Source organism: Pelophylax lessonae (assembly GCF_965119305.1).
Source record: "Pelophylax lessonae genome assembly, chromosome: 12".
Lineage (NCBI taxonomy): Eukaryota > Metazoa > Chordata > Amphibia > Anura > Ranidae > Pelophylax > Pelophylax lessonae.
The window spans coordinates 8,804,453-8,821,261 of record NC_138779.1 but is presented as its reverse complement, the minus strand read 5'-3'; the positions used below and the strand labels follow the sequence as shown (position 1 = coordinate 8,821,261).

At 46.2% G+C, this 16,809-nt stretch overlaps 1 protein-coding gene across 1 annotated transcript in view; it reads right to left on the bottom strand.

Annotated features, from left to right (window-relative positions):
- CEP104 (centrosomal protein 104) overlaps positions 1-16,809 on the bottom strand; it is a 177,247-nt gene that overhangs the window by 47,041 nt on the left and 113,397 nt on the right. Inside the window, exons 16-17 of the mRNA XM_082273168.1 lie at positions 8,681-8,711; positions 882-963 (exon numbers count right to left, since the gene is read on the bottom strand). Coding sequence (XP_082129294.1) covers positions 882-963; positions 8,681-8,711 — 113 coding nt within the window. The remainder of the gene's footprint in view (positions 1-881; positions 964-8,680; positions 8,712-16,809) is intronic.

Here is a 16,809-nt window from a genome sequence, read left to right as displayed (position 1 = left end):
AATATATACTGCCTCATAATGAGGAAAAAAGGGAACGTTTACTCACCATACCGAACCGACAGGCACCCTCTCTTCACAATACCCTCTCCACCGGGGTGGGGGTTTGTGGACGCCTCGACTCTCTGGTACCTGGCGTCCAAGCGAGACTTTTAACTCGCAAAGTCAGTCCCTTTACTGGGACTCCGTCGCGGCCGACCCAGCGCACTGGTCTGCACGCGCTCGTAGGCAGAAACCGGGGTGACCACTGGATCTCAACATCCAGCCCGTCGCCCGGCCCCGCATACTTACTTGAATATGTCGCGGCCGACCAAGCGCAATGCCATGGTCTGCGCGCGCTCGTAGGCCGGCTGGGGTGACCACAAGTGTCGCCCAGTCCGGCATTTTTTGCTTGAAGATCTCACAGGAAAAAAACACTGGAGAAAACTACCTAAAAAATGTCTTTTTCTTTAAAGAAAAAAAGTCTTGCCAGGACCAAAAGATCCCAGCAAGGAACTTAGGTCCTTACTCCTGACTAGACAGAAAAAAACTGATTCCCTGTAGCAGAGAGAGGGAGGATATACCCTCAGGGACTGCCCCTAAGGTGGAGCCAGAACGTTTTGTCATTCTGCCTAGTCCTACTCCTGCGGAGACAACATAACCCAGCTCTTGAGAATCAAGAAGACTACGTCTGTCAATGAGCGATAGAGAAACCTTTTTGCGCTATTTAATCCTGTATAATAATAATACATTCAAATGTTTGTATTATAATTATTATTATTCAGGATTAAATAGCGCAAAAAGGTTTGCACGGCGCTTTTTAATCCCTGCGTTGACTTCTCTCTATAAAGTTACATGATATCGGGGTGACTACCATCCCTATGATGTCACATCTTCACACTTACTTATCTAAGTAATTAGAAACGGTTGAATGGTCATCAGCAGGGTCTGCATTCGGAGATAAGGACATCTTCTTACTACGCTCATCTGAAAAGAGGAGATGATATAAAAAGGTAACAGCAGCAATACAACATAATAATACAACATTCAAACGCACCAAAGTCACACAGAGCAGAACCAGAAATTCCTATCACTATTATCAGTGTGGTAGCACACAATGCATTATAGGGGATAATATGTGGGTGACTGCACCCCTTCTGTAAATAATGAGGATAATAGGACACACAAGGATCTGCCTGATTATGTGACCATTGTGATTGGCTGATCCTGTCAGCTCCTGAGCATTACTAGAGATGGGGTGCGGTCTTTGAGAGCTCGGTCACAGTGCTGGGAGCATGCAGTGTATGCACACTCAACACAGAACCCTCTGCCACCACAGACGCATGTGTGCGGTGCGCGGGCGTTACACATGTGCGGTGCGTGGGCGTTACACATGTGCGGTGCGTGGGCGTTACACATGTGCGGTGTGTGGGCGTTACACATGTGCGGTGTTCGCGGGCATTACACGTGCGGTGTGTGGGCGTTACACATGTGCGGTGTGTGGGCGTTACACATGTGCGGTGTGTGGGCGTTACACATGTGCGGTGTGTGGGCGTTACACATGTGCGGTGTGTGGGCGTTGCAGCCCTTCCTCTTGGCCGTTGTACATATAAATTACATGGGGAGCAAGAGCTTAATCTTGGATTTTGATTAGAGTGATACATTTATGCTGGATTCACACCACTGGCATCCATTTTTTCCCCCAATTTAACACTTTGGGGGAGATTAAATAAAACTGGAGCGTGTAAAATCTGATGCAGCTGCGCATAGAAACCAAACAGCTTCTAGGTTTTAGGGTCCTTTCACATGGGCGTTCTGCCCGGCGGACTCAGTTTTGCTCAGCAGGGATCGATCTGCCAATCCCCGCTGAGCAGGCGGATGACAGGTCAGTCTCCGCTCTGTGTGCAGAGAAGGAGCTATCCGATTCCCACTCTCCTCTATGTGGGAGATCAGAGGATAACGGATAGCCTGTCCGTTTTCATCCGATCCTATCCGATTCCCCAGACGGATGGAAAATAGGGTTTCCATCCATCTGGATTTCACAGACCGGAGCAGATAGAAGCGGGTGTCAGCGGAGAGGTCTTCGCTGACATCTGCCACTCCATAGGGGTGCATGAAGCATTCGTTCCGGTCCGCCTGAAAAACGGACAGGCAGACCTAATCGGAAAACCCGAGTGAAAGGGGCCTTCATTGAAAAAGCTGAAGTTAGAAGTTAGTTAATAGGCTATGGGCAGGAGATGAGGCCTCACATATCCTATGTTCTTCTAATGGGCAGGAGATGGGCCCTCAAATATCCTATGTTCCTATAATGGGCCATGGGCAGAAGATGGGCCCTCAAACATTCTATGTTCTGATTGATTCATAAAACTTCTATATAGGTTATCCATATACATTAGTAACATTTAATTTTGCATAAACTTGTTTCTGAAAATTATGTAATTTTAAAAATGCATAGTTGCATCACCTGCTGCAATCACCGTGTCCTTCTGTATAATTTAAAAGCTCCCGCGATGTCCAATCAAATGGCCACATTGACACAATTCATGACCCATGCCCAGCTGAGTCAGTCTTTCCATACATGTTCCTCCATGCTGGGGTAAGGCACAGGTGGGAGAATGAGATCATAAGTGAAAGCTGGACGAGGTCAGGCTCACTGGTAATGGAACAAGGCCTTAAAATAACATCTACAGAAAAGGAGGCCACCGAACCTCTACACAGCTGAAGACCTCCGGTGTAATGGAAAAGCCGAGGATTGTTTAAAAACATCAAAACCACTTAAAACCCATCTCCCTAAAAATATCCTATGTTCCTATAACGGGCCATGGGCAGGAGATGGGCCTTCAAATATCCTATGTCCCTATAATGGGCCATGGACAAGACATGGGCCCTCAAATATTCTATGTTCCTAAATTGGGCCATGGACATGATATGGGCCCTCAAATATTCTATGTTCCTAAATTGGGCCATGGACATGGGCCCTCAAATATTCTATGTTCCTATAATGGGCCATGGACAAGACCTGGGCCTTCAAATATTCTATGTTCCTAAATTGGGTCATGGACAAGACATGGGCCTTCAAATATTCTATGTTCCTATAATGGGCCATGTAGAAGACCTGGGCCCTCAAATATTCTATGTTCCTATAATGGGCCATGGACAAGACGTGGGCCGTCAAATATTCTATGTTCCTATAATGGGCCATGGACAAGACCTGGGCCTTCAAATATTCTATGTTCCTATAATGGGCCATGGACAGGACATGGGCCCTCAAATATTCTATGTACCTATAATGGGCCATGGACAGGACATGGGCCCTCAAATATTCTATGTTCCTATAATGGCCCATGGACAAGACATGGGTCCTCAAATATTCTATGTTCCTATACTGGGCCATGGACAAGACATGGGTCCTCAAATATTCTATGTTCTGATTGATTTAAAAAAATTATATCGCTTATCCGTGTACATTGATAAAATTTATTTTTGGATAAACCAGTTTCTAAAAATCTCATTTTAAAAATTGCAAAGTTGCATGCTCTGCTGGAATCACTGTGTCCTGTATAATGTAAAGGCTCCCAGTGCCTCCAATCAGATGGCAGCTTTGGCACAATTCATGACCCATGCCCAGCTGAGTCAGTCTTTCCATACATGCTCCTCCATGCTGGGGTAAGGCACAGGTGGGAAAATGATGAGGTCATACGTGAAAGCTGGACTAGGTCAGGCTCACTGGTAATGGAACATGGCCTTAAAATAACATCTACAGAAAAGGAGGCCACCAAACCTCTATACAGCTGAAGACCTAATGGAAAAGCCGGGGATTGTTTAAAAATGTCAAAATCACCTAAAGCGTGTATTACCCTTAAAAAGAAAGCAGATCCTGTTCCCTTAAAGCAGGGGTGGGAAACCTTTTTTCTGCAAAGGGCCATTTGGGTATTTATAAAATCATTTGGGGGGCGTACAAAATTATCAACTTAAAAATGTGCCTGTTATATTTGGTCAAACATTTAATTAACTCACCCCTAATGTGATGGCTGCAACTGCTTCTCTTTGGTGAGGTGTGTGAGGTTAGCTGGTATTGATGATGTTGCTACTTTCAACTGGTTTTCCAGGTTTGAGTCGGTCAGTCTGGACTGCAGTCAACTCTTTGTGGTGGTAAGTTTTGAAAATAACTGCTGGCTGGTACTGCTGGTGGGTATAGCTGGCTGGTACTGCTGGTGGGTACAGCTGGCTGGTACTGCTGGTGGGTACAGCTGGCTGGTACTGCTGGTGGGTACAGCTGGCTGGTACTGCTGGTGGGTACAGCTGGCTGGTACTGCTGGTGGGTACAGCTGGCTGGTACTGCTGGTGAGTACAGCTGGCTGGTACTGCTGGTGGGTACAGGATTCTAGGATAATATCCCCCCGGACAATATCCTCCCTGGAAAATATCCCCCCTCTAACCCTAACCCTATGTCCAGGGGTATGTTTTCGGGGGAGATATTGCCCGGGGGATGTTGTCCAGGGGGGATTATGTCTGGGGGGATATTGTCCTGATACCGGGTAACAGCTGACTCAGGCTGGTACCGTAGGTTCCCCACCCCTGCCATAAAGCACGATATACAGCATAGTGCTTGTGCTGTGTAATTTGGCCTCCCGTATCACTAAAATACCTGGCTGATCCTGCCAGTTTCTACCCTCCTCCCTGTACACTGACCACAGAGTATTATGGCTGCTGAGCCCTGACACTGTGGTCAGTGTACGCGCCTCCATCATCCACAGCTATCTGTAGCTCTCCTCTGTCTCCCTCTGTCCTCCTCCCCCCTCCCCTCCCTGCCTGTCAGCTCACTAGCGCCGCTCTGCTTCCCTCCCAGCTGCTACAAAACGATGTGATCTTTAGATCATCCCCTCTGTTAGATTACAATCTGTATCCTAGTGCCTGCGCTTTATTTAAAAATAAAAAGCAGATTTCTACCCGTTTTCACAGCGCCGCTCGGGCGGCACGTGACTCCAAGCTCTCTCCTCCTTTCCTCTCCAGCTGACGCAAGAGGAAGTTCTTGGCCCCGCCCCCTGGAGATGTCAGACGGGGAAGGGAGAGAGTCAGGAGTCACGTGATCGCCGATAGGAGCTGTGAAAACAAGTAGAAATCGCTTTTTTTTTGTTAACAAAGCACAGGCACTAGGATACAGTCTGTAATCTAACAGAAGGGATGATGTAAAGATCACATAGTGAAAGTCCACAGTAAAAAAAAAAAAAAATCCAACATTGATCCAGATAAAGTCCTTCACAACTTCAGACTCCTGCAGTAAAACGTGCTCATCACCCTCTTGTGCTTGCACTTACCAAAGCATGTGGACCCCATAGCAGTACTGCATGTGGGTCTATATAGCTGCTTGGTAAGTGGGGAGATGTCAGCTCATAGATAAAGTATATCATAAAGTAAGTACACCCCTCACATTTCTGTAAATATTTTATTCTATCTTTTCATGTGACAACACGGAAGAAATGAGACTTTGCTACAATGTAAAGTAGTGAGTGTACAGCTTGTATAACAGTGTAAATTTACTGTCCCCTCAAAATAACTCAACACACAGCCATTAATGTCTAAACCGCTGGCAACAAAAGTCAGTACACCCCTAAGTGACAATGTCCAAATTCGGCCCAAAGTGTCAATATTTTGTGTGGCCACCATTATTTTCCAGCACTGCCTTAACCCTCTTGGGCATGGAGTTCACCAGAGCTTCACAGGTTGTCACTGGAGTCCTCTTCCCCTCCTCCATGATGACATCACAGAGCTGGTGGATGTTAGAGACCTTGCGCTCCTCCACCTTCTGTTTGAGGATCCCCCACAGATGCTCAATAGGGTTTAGGTCTGGAGACATGCTTGGCCAGTCCATCACCTTTACCCTCAGCTTCTTTAGCAAGGCAGTGGTCATCTTGGAGGTATTTGGGGTCGTTATGTTGGAATACTGCCCTGCAGCCCAGTCTCTGAAGGGAGGGGATCATGCTCTGCTTCAGTATGTCACAGTACATGTTGGCATTCATGGTTCCCTCAATGAACTGTAGCTCCCCAGTGCCGGCAGCACTCATGCAGCCCCAGACAATGGCACTCCCACCACCATGCCTGACTGTAGGAAGACACACTTGTCTTTGTACTCCTCACCTGGTTGCTGCCACACACACCTGACACCATCTGACACCAAATAAGTTTATCTTGGTCTCATCAGAGCACAGGAGATGGTTCCAGTAATCCATGTCCTTAGTCTGCTTGTCTTCAGCAAACTGCTTGTGGGATTTCTTGTGCATCATCTTTAGAAGAGGCTTCCTTCTGGGACAACAGCCATGCAGACCAGTTTGATGCAGTGTGCGGCGTATGGTCTGAGCACTGACAGGCTGACCCCCCACCATTCAATCTATGCAGCAATGCTGGGAGCACTCATACGTCTATTTCCCAAAGACAACCTCTGGATATGACGCTGAGCATGTGCACTCAACTTCTTTGGTGGACCATGGTGAGGCCTGTTCTGAGTGGAACCTGTCCTGTTAAACTGATGTATGGTCTTGGCCACCATGCTGCAGCTCAGTTTCAGGGTCTTGGCAATCTTCTTATAGCCTAGGCCAGTGATGGCGAACCTTGGCACCCCAGATGTTTTAGAACTACATTTCCCCATGATGCTCATTCACTCTGCAGAGCAGTTAAGCATCATGGAAAATGTAGTTCCAAAACATCTGGGGTGCCAAGGTTCCCCATTACTGGCCTAGGCCATCTTTATGTAGAGCAACAATTCTTTTTTTCAGATCCTCAGAGAGTTCTTTGCCATGAGGTGCCATGTTGAACTTCCAGTGACCAGTATGAGAGAGTGAGAGCGATAACACCAAATGTAACACACCTGCTTCCTATTCACACCTGAGACCTTGTAACACTAACGAGTCACATGACACCGGGGAGGGAAAATGGCTGATTGGGCCCAATTTGGACATTTTCACAAAGGGGTGTACTCACTTTTGTTGCCAGTGGTTTAGACATTAATGGCTGTGTGTTGAGTTATTTTGAGGGGACAGTAAATTTACACTGTTATACAAGCTGTACACTCACTACTTTACATTGTAGCAAAGTGTCATTTCTTCAGTGTTGTCACATGAAAAGATAGAATAAAATATTTACAGAAATGTGAGGGGTGTACTTACTTTTGTGAGATGCTGTATCTTGTAGCTCATGGATGGAGAAGAGAATCCCAATAGTGTAATGAAGCCTTTTTTTGCTTTTTTCAGCTGTTGTCCCAAAAACCTCCAGCACACCTCTAAGGCCCCTTTCACACGGGGGGGATCAGCTTGCTCAGTGGGGGATGTCCACTGATCCCCAGCTGAGCAGCGTGGACACAGACACAGCCGCTCTGCTGTATGGGCGGTGGGGTGTAAATGGACGGGCTGATCCAGCTGATTATTTATTACCCTTGAACAGCAGCAATGGTGATTATGTGTTAGGATTTTAATTTAGCGCGGGTTTTTTTTAGTTTAGCCACTTAAGCCCCGGAGGATTTGGCTGCTCAAAGACCAGGGCCTATTTTGCGATTCGGCACTGCGTGACTTTAACTGACAATTGTGCGGTCGTGCAACGCTGTACCCAAATGAATTTGACGTCCTTTTTTTCCCACAAACAGAGCTTTCTTTTGGTGGTATTTGATCACCTGTGCGATTTTTATTTTTTGCGCTATAAACAAAAAAATAGCGAGAATTTTGAAAAAATAATATTTTTCACATTTTTTTATATAAAATTCTCAAAAAAAAAAAATGTAAAAATCAAAATTTTTTAACATTTGAGGCCAATTTGTTTTCTGCTACATATTTTTGGTAAAAAAAAAAAAAAAACGCAATAATCGTATTTTAAATGGTTTGTGCAAAAGTTATTGCGTTTACTAACTAAGGGAAAAATTTTTGTCTTTTTTTTTTTTTACTAGTAATGGCGGCGATCTGCAGGTTTTTTTTTTTTGCAGGACTGCGACATTGCGGCGGACAGATCGGACCCCTGACTAACATTTTTGACACTTTTGGGGGTAACAGTGACATTTCTACAGTAATCAGTGCTATACATATGCACTGTTACTGTAAAAATGACACTGGCAGGGAAGGGGTTAACTTTATTGGTGATCAGTGGGTTAAATGTATCCCTAGGGGCGTGAGTCTAACTGTAAAGGGGTGTGGCTTGTGATTTAACCACAGAGACATACGATCCTACATAGCAGGATTGTATGATCTCTGCAGTTACACCAGGGAGAATGACAGGCGGCTTTGTTTACATCAGCCGCCTGCCTTTCTCCCTCTCCAGCGGGAGATCACGAGTGACCAGAGGACATCGGAGCCGTCGGTCACTCGCGCGGGGATGTCAGGGAACGAGCGGGGGCGGAAGCGTGCCTCCGGGGATGGGAGCGCACCTCGGGCGGCATGCGCTCGCCCCCTAGAGGCTCGTGGGCGAGCGACGTACTGGTACATCATTTTTCCCAGGAGGGGCTGACTGCCGCAGTATATAGTCGTGCAGCGGTCGGCACGTGGTAATGATGACATAATGGCTTAACAACCACTTTAAAACCCATCTCTGAGCAAACGTCAGAAATGACAGCCTTGTTACGGCGTGTTGATTAGCGCACTGCAACAATGTAAATCCTGATACTTTTTTCACACAAGTAACAGATTTCTGAGGAATCTCTGCTGTCATTAATTATTTTACTTACCTGGCTTTGCTTTGGCTGCTGGATCTTTTCCCTAAAAAAATAAAATAAATAAATTATAAAACGTAATGAAAATCTGGCTACACATTGAATACAGCAATGATCTCTATGGAAGGAAGCCGTTATTTAGTAGCTGCTGGTTTCTGTGTACATGAGAGGAGAAAAGTGCATCTCAGTAAGTGAAGATTTGCTGTCAGGGAACATCTAGAAATGTTAATTGTGCCCAAGCAGGACCCTGAAAATTCATCTTTTTCTAAAAAATCTCTTTCTAAATGTCAGAAATGTATTTCCTGGAATGTAAAATGAACTTTGGATGCTGGGTCCAAAAAAAAGCAGACCGAGAGCAAAGGACTAATCACCAGTATTGTATGCCTGCAGCCGATCTTCACTCATTGCCCAGTTTCCATGCTTTGTTCTACACGGTGTCGCTGGGTGGAGGCGGCCATCTTGGTAGAGGTCGGGGCTTTGATTCCTTTTGTAAGAGCCTCCAGCAGGGAAGACAATGAGCAACACAGTAGTGACATCAATAAATCTCACTCCAAATATCCTGAGACAAGCAGTAAGAAGCAACGGTAGCTTAGATCAGTGGTCTCCACACTGAGACCCATTTCTTGCCTTTATCAAGGCCCTTGAGGCACTATATTTCCCACCAACAATGAGGCACTATTCCTCTCATGACATTAATGATGGGGCACTATTCCCCCCACTGACACCAATGATGGGGCATTATTCCTCCCACTGACACCAATGATGTGGCACTATTCCTCCCACTGACACCAATGATGGGGCGCTATTCCTCCCACTGACACCAATGATGTGGCACTATTCCTCCCACTGACACCAATGATGGGGCGCTATTCCTCCCACTGACACCAATGATGGGGCACCATTCCTCCCACTGATACCAATGGTGGGGCACTATTCCTCCCACTGACACCAATGATGGGGCACTATTCCTCCCACTGACACCAATGATGGGACACTATTCCTCCCACTGACACCAATGATGAGGCACTATTCCTCCCACTGATACCAATGGTGGGGCACTATTCCTCCCACTGACACCAATGATGGGACACTATTCCTCCCACTGACACCAATGATGAGGCACTATTCCTCCCACTGATACCAATGGTGGGGCACTATTCCTCCCACTGACACCAATGATGGGGCACTATTCCTCCCACTGACACCAATGGTGGGGCACTATTCCTCCCACTGACACCAATGATGAGGCACTATTCCTCCCACTGATACCAATGGTGGGGCACTATTCCTCCCACTGATACCAATGGTGGGGCACTATTCCTCCCACTGACACCAATGATGGGGCACTATTCCTCCCACTGACACCAATGGTGGGGCACTATTCCTCCCTCTGACACCAATGATGGGGCACTATTCCTCCCACTGACACCAATGATGGGGCACTATTCCTCCCACTGACACCAATGATGGGGCACTATTCCTCCCACTGATTCCAATGATGGGGCACTATTCCTCCCACTGATTCCAATGATGGGGCACTATTCCTCCCGCTGACACCAATGATGGGGCACTATTCCTCCCACTGATACCAATGATGGGGCACTATTCCTCCCACTGATACCAATGATGGGGCACAATTCCTCCCACTGACACCAATGATGGGGCACAATTCCTCCCACTGACACCAATGATGGGGCACTATTCCTCCCACTGACACCAATGATGGGGCACTATTCTTCCTCCTCCTGACCACAGGCACTAAGTAATGTTCTTCAGTATCGTTTCCCTGATGCCGGCGCATTTTCTGCTCCCCCTAGCCACTGCCTGGCCCCCTAAAATCTGAAGGACAGTAAACTGGCACTTGGTTTAGAAAGTTTGGACACCCCTGGTTAGATGCTCTCACACTGCATCAGTCTTTTGCGATTTTTTAAAAATAATTCAGGAAAAAAAAAGGTGCATTTTGCAAGGAAAGTTTTAGGCACAAGTTAAGGTATTAGGTGTTCCCTATAATATATAGGACATCATCATTTTTGAGTTGAAGTCCACTATAATAGGCCGCGTTAGGCAGCATAGGTGGGCAACATAATTTAGCTCTATATCTGCTACAAAATATTAAAAGGATGAGACCAATGGTAAAGGTACAGTGCACCCGGAAACTATTCACAGCACTTTTTATATTCATTTATCTATAAATTCTACAAACAATCCCCCATAATGAAAAAATGTGAAAGAAGTTTGTTTGAAATCTTTGCAAATTTATTTAAAAAAAAAAAAAACCAAAAAAAAAAATCCCATGTACATAAGTATTCACACCCTTTACCATGACACTCACAATTGAGCTCAGGTGCGAGATGTTTCTACAACTTAATTGGAGTCCACCTGTGGTAAATTCAATTGATTGGACACGATTTGGAAAGGCACACACCTGTCTATATAAGGCAGGGGTGTCAAACTCCATTTTTTTGCGGGCCACATCAACATTATGGTTGCGCTCAAAGGGCCGGATGTGTCTAAAAGACGAGATGTCCAGAGCACCAACCCCCACACACATGTCAAGAGTCCCCAAACCTCCCTTACATCACAATGCAACCCACTTACCTGCTGCCTGGAAGAAGGTGGAGTAGGAGCTGGGAAGCAAAAGTTTAGGTCTGGAGGAGGGCGGGAGTCAACTGCCTGAGTCTGCTGAATACTAAGATCAGGGGAGGAGGATTCAAGGGGGTTTTGTGGCTGCACAGAGAGGTGTAGGATCTGTAAGAGGAGTTCTGTCCTTTGTGCCGCCAACTGCTGAGATAGGGGCAGAGAGGACCCTCTACGTGCCTGCACAGAAAAATAAAGGATCTGGCGGAGGAGTTCTGTCCTCTTTTCTACTGCCAACTGCTGAGACAAGGTGGAGGCGGAGAAGAAGGGGCTGCTGCAATTGCAGGAGAGGTGCGAGGGCCACATGAAATGGCCTGGAGGGCCGGAATCGGCCCCTGAGCTTTGTGTTTGACACACGTGATATAAGGTCTCACAGATAACAGTGCATGTCAGAGACCAAGCCATGAAGCCCAAGGAACTGTCTGTAGACCTCAGAGACAGGATTGTATGGAGGCACAGATCGGGGGAAGGGTACAGAAACATTTCTGAAGAATTGAAGGTCCCAATGAGCACAGTGGCCTCCATTGCCTGTAAATGGAAGAAGTTTGGAACCACCAGGACTCTTCCTAGAGCGGCCGCCCGGCCAAACTGAGCGATCGGGGGAGGGGGGCCTTAGTCAGGGAGGTGACCAAGAACCCGATGGTCACTCTGACAGAGCTCTAGCGTTTCTCTGTGGAGAGAGGAGAACCTTCCAGAAGAACAACAATCTCTGCAGCACTCCACCAATCAGGCCTGTATGGGATTGGCCAGACGGAAGCCACTCCTCAGTAAAAGTCACATGACAGCCCGCCTGGAGTTTACCAAAAGTCACCTGAAGGACTCTCAGACCATGAGAAACAAAATTCTCTGCTCTGATGAAACAAAGATTGAACTCTTTGTCCTGAATGGAAAGCGTCATGTCTGGAGGAAACCAGGCACCGCCCATCACCTGGCCAATACCATCCCTACCGTAAAGCATGGTGGTGACAGCATCATACTGTGGGGGTGTTTTTCAGTGGCAGGAACTGGGAGACTAGTCAGGATGGAGGGAAAGATGAATGCAGCAATGTACAGAGACATCCTTGATGAAAACCTCCTCCAGAGCGCTCTGGACCTCAGACTGGGGCGAAGGTTCATCTTCCAACAGGACAACGACCCTAAACACACAGCCAAGATAACAAAGGAGTGGCTACGGGACAACTCTGTGAATGTCCTTGAGTGACCCAGCCAGAGCCCAGACTTGAACCCGATTGAACATCTCTGGAGAGATCTGAAAATGGCTGTGCACCGACCCTCCCCCATCCAACCTGATGGAGCTTGAGAGGTCCTGCAAAGAAGAATGGGAGAAACTGCCCAAATATAGGAGTGCCAAGCTTGTAGCATCATACTCAGAAATACTGGAGGCTGGAATTGGTGCCAAAGGAGCTTCACCAAAGTATTGGGCAAAGGGTGTGAATACTTATGTACATGGGATTTTTTTTTTCCTTTTTTATTTTTAATAAATTTGCAAAGATTTCAAACAATCTTCTCTCACGTTGTCATTATGGGGGATTGTTTGTAGAATTTTGAGGAAAATAATGAATTTAATCCATTTTGGAATAAGGCTGTAATATAACTATATGGAAGCTCAGGTTGCTTTGATAGCGGCCTTCAGCTCCTCTGCATTGTTGGGTCTGGTGTCTCTCATCTTCCTCCTGACCATACCCCACAGATTCTCTATGGGGTTTAGGTCAGGTGAGTTTGCTGGCCAATCAAGCACAGTGATCCCATGATCATGTGACCAGGTATTGGTAGATTTGGCAGTGTGGGCGGTGCCAAGTCCTGCTGGAAAATGAAATCAGCATCTCCATAAAGCTGATCAGCAGAGGAAAGCATGAAGAGCTCTAGAATTTCCTGCTAGAGGGCTGCACTGACTTTGGACTTGATAAAACACAGTGGGCCGACACCAGCAGATGACACGGCTCCCCAAATCATCACTGACTGTGGAAACTTCACACTGGACTTCATGCAACTTGGATTCTGTGCCCCTCCACTCCTCCTCCAGACTCTGGGACCTTCATTTCCAAATAAAAATGCTAAATTTCCCACAGTCAGTGATGATTTGGGGAGCCGTGTCATCTGCTGGTGTTGGTCCACTGTGTTTTATCAAGTCCAAAGTCAGTGCAGCCCTCTAGCAGGAAATTCTAGAGCACTTCATGCTTCTCTTTGCTGACCAGCTTTATGGAGATGCTGATTTCATTTTTCAGGACTTCGCACCGCCCACACTGCCAAATCTACCAATACCTGGTCACATGATCATGGGCTTTATTGGCCATCAATCTCGCCTGACCTAAACCCCATAGAGAATCTGTGGGGGATTGTCAGGAGGAAGATGAGAGACACCAGACCCAACAATGCAGAGGAGCTGAAGGCCTCTATCAAACCAACCTGGGCTTCCATAACGCCTCAGCAGTGCCACAGGCTGATCGCCTCCATGCCACGCCGCATTGATGCAGTAATTCATGCAAAAGGAGCCCCGACCAAATATTGAGTGCATCCTATACTGTACATGGACAGACTTCCCATCCTATACTGTACATGGACAGACTTCCCATCCTATACTGTACATGGACAGACTTCTCCTCCTATACTGTACATGGACAGACTTCTCATCCTATACTGTACATGGACAGACTTCTCCTCCTATACTGTACATGGACAGACTTCTCCTCCTATACTGTACATGGACAGACTTCTCCTCCTATACTGTACATGGACAGACTTCTCCTATACTGTACATGGACAGACTTCTCCTCCTATACTGTACATGGACAGACTTCTCCCCCTATACTGTACATGGACAGACTTCTCCCCCTATACTGTACATGGACAGACTTCTCCTCCTATACTGTACATGGACAGACTTCTCCTCCTATACTGTACATGGACAGACTTCTCCTATACTGTACATGGACAGACTTCTCCTATACTGTACATGGACAGACTTCTCCTCCTATACTGTACATGGACAGACTTCCCATCCTATACTGTACATGGACAGACTTCTCCTCTATACTGTACATGGACAGACTTCTCCTCCTATACTGTACATGGACAGACTTCTCCTATACTGTACATGGACAGACTTCTCCTCCTATACTGTACATGGACAGACTTCTCCTCCTATACTGTACATGGACAGACTTCTCCTCCTATACTGTACATGGACAGACTTCTCCTATACTGTACATGGACAGACTTCTCCTTCTATACTGTACATGGACAGACTTCTCATCCTATACTGTACATGGACAGACTTCTCATCCTATACTGTACATGGACAGACTTCTCCTATACTGTACATGGACAGACTTCTCCCCCTATACTGTACATGGACAGACTTCTCCCCCTATACTGTACATGGACAGACTTCGCATCCTATACTGTACATGGACAGACTTCGCATCCTATACTGTACATGGACAGACTTCGCATCCTATACTGTACATGGACAGACTTCTCATCCTATACTGTACATGGACAGACTTCTCATCCTATACTGTACATGGACAGACTTCTCATCCTATACTGTACATGGACAGACTTCTCATCCTATACTGTACATGGACAGACTTCTCATCCTATACTGTACATGGACAGACTTCTCATCCTATACTGTACATGGACAGACTTCTCATCCTATACTGTACATGGACAGACTTCTCCCCCTATACTGTACATGGACAGACTTCTCCCCCTATACTGTACATGGACAGACTTCCCATCCTATACTGTACATGGACAGACTTCTCCTCCTATACTGTACATGGACAGACTTCTCCCCCTATACTGTACATGGACAGACTTCTCCTCCTATACTGTACATGGACAGACTTCTCCCCCTATACTGTACATGGACAGACTTCTCCTCCTATACTGTACATGGACAGACTTCTCCCCCTATACTGTACATGGACAGACTTCTCCTCCTATACTGTACATGGACAGACTTCTCCTCCTATACTGTACATGGACAGACTTCTCCCCCTATACTGTACATGGACAGACTTCTCCTCCTATACTGTACATGGACAGACTTCTCATCCTATACTGTACATGGACAGACTTCTCCCCCTATACTGTACATGGACAGACTTCTCCTCCTATACTGTACATGGACAGACTTCTCCCCCTATACTGTACATGGACAGACTTCTCCTCCTATACTGTACATGGACAGACTTCTCCTCCTATACTGTACATGGACAGACTTCTCCCCCTATACTGTACATGGACAGACTTCTCCTCCTATACTGTACATGGACAGACTTCTCCTCCTATACTGTACATGGACAGACTTCTCCCCCCTATACTGTACATGGACAGACTTCTCATCCTATACTGTACATGGACAGACTTCTCCCCCTATACTGTACATGGACAGACTTCTCATCCTATACTGTACATGGACAGACTTCTCCCCCTATACTGTACATGGACAGACTTCTCCTCCTATACTGTACATGGACAGACTTCTCCCCCTATACTGTACATGGACAGACTTCTCCTCCTATACTGTACATGGACAGACTTCTCATCCTATACTGTACATGGACAGACTTCTCCTCCTATACTGTACATGGACAAACTTTTCACTAAGACAACATTTCTCTATTACAAATCTTTTTTTTTTTTTTTATTGGTCTTATGTAATATTCTAATTTTCTGAGATACTGAATTTTGGGGTGTCACTCGCTGTAAGCCATAATCATCAAAATTAGGAGAAAGAAATATGTGAAATCTCTCTCTATAGAAAATATAGGAGTTTACCTTTTTGAATTGAATTACTGAAATTATCTTTCTGATGATATTCTAATTTTATGAGATGTACCTGTATATACCCCCCCCCGTATATATCCTCCTCCCTGTATATACCCCCCGTATATATCCTCCTCCCTGTATATACCCCCCGTATATACCCCCCCCGTATATATCCTCCTCCCTGTATATACCCCCCCGTATATATCCTCCTCCCTGTATATACCCCCGTATACATCCTCCTCCCTGTATATACCCCCCGTATATATCCTCCTCCCTGTATATACCCCCCTGTATATATCCTACTCCCTGTATATACCCCCCTGTATATACCCCCCCTGTATATACCCCCCGTATATATCCTCCTCCCTGTATATACCCCCGTATATATCCTCCTCCCTGTATATACCCCCCCGTATATAACCTCCTCCCTGTATATACCCCCGTATATATCCTCCTCCCTGTATATACCTCCCCTGTATATATCCTCCTCCCTGTATATACCCCCCCGTATATATACTCCTCCCTGTATATACCCCCCCGTATATATTCTCCTCCCTGTATATACCCCCGTATATATCCTCCTCCCTGTATATACCCCCCCCCCTGTATATATAGTATTTACATTAAATAAAATCTCCCTCTCTTTATAATGTACAGAATGTGTTTTTTCCTGCCTGATGAAGGGTGTGTTGCTCGGTGTGCTGCATTATGTCGGCCCTCTCCGGGGA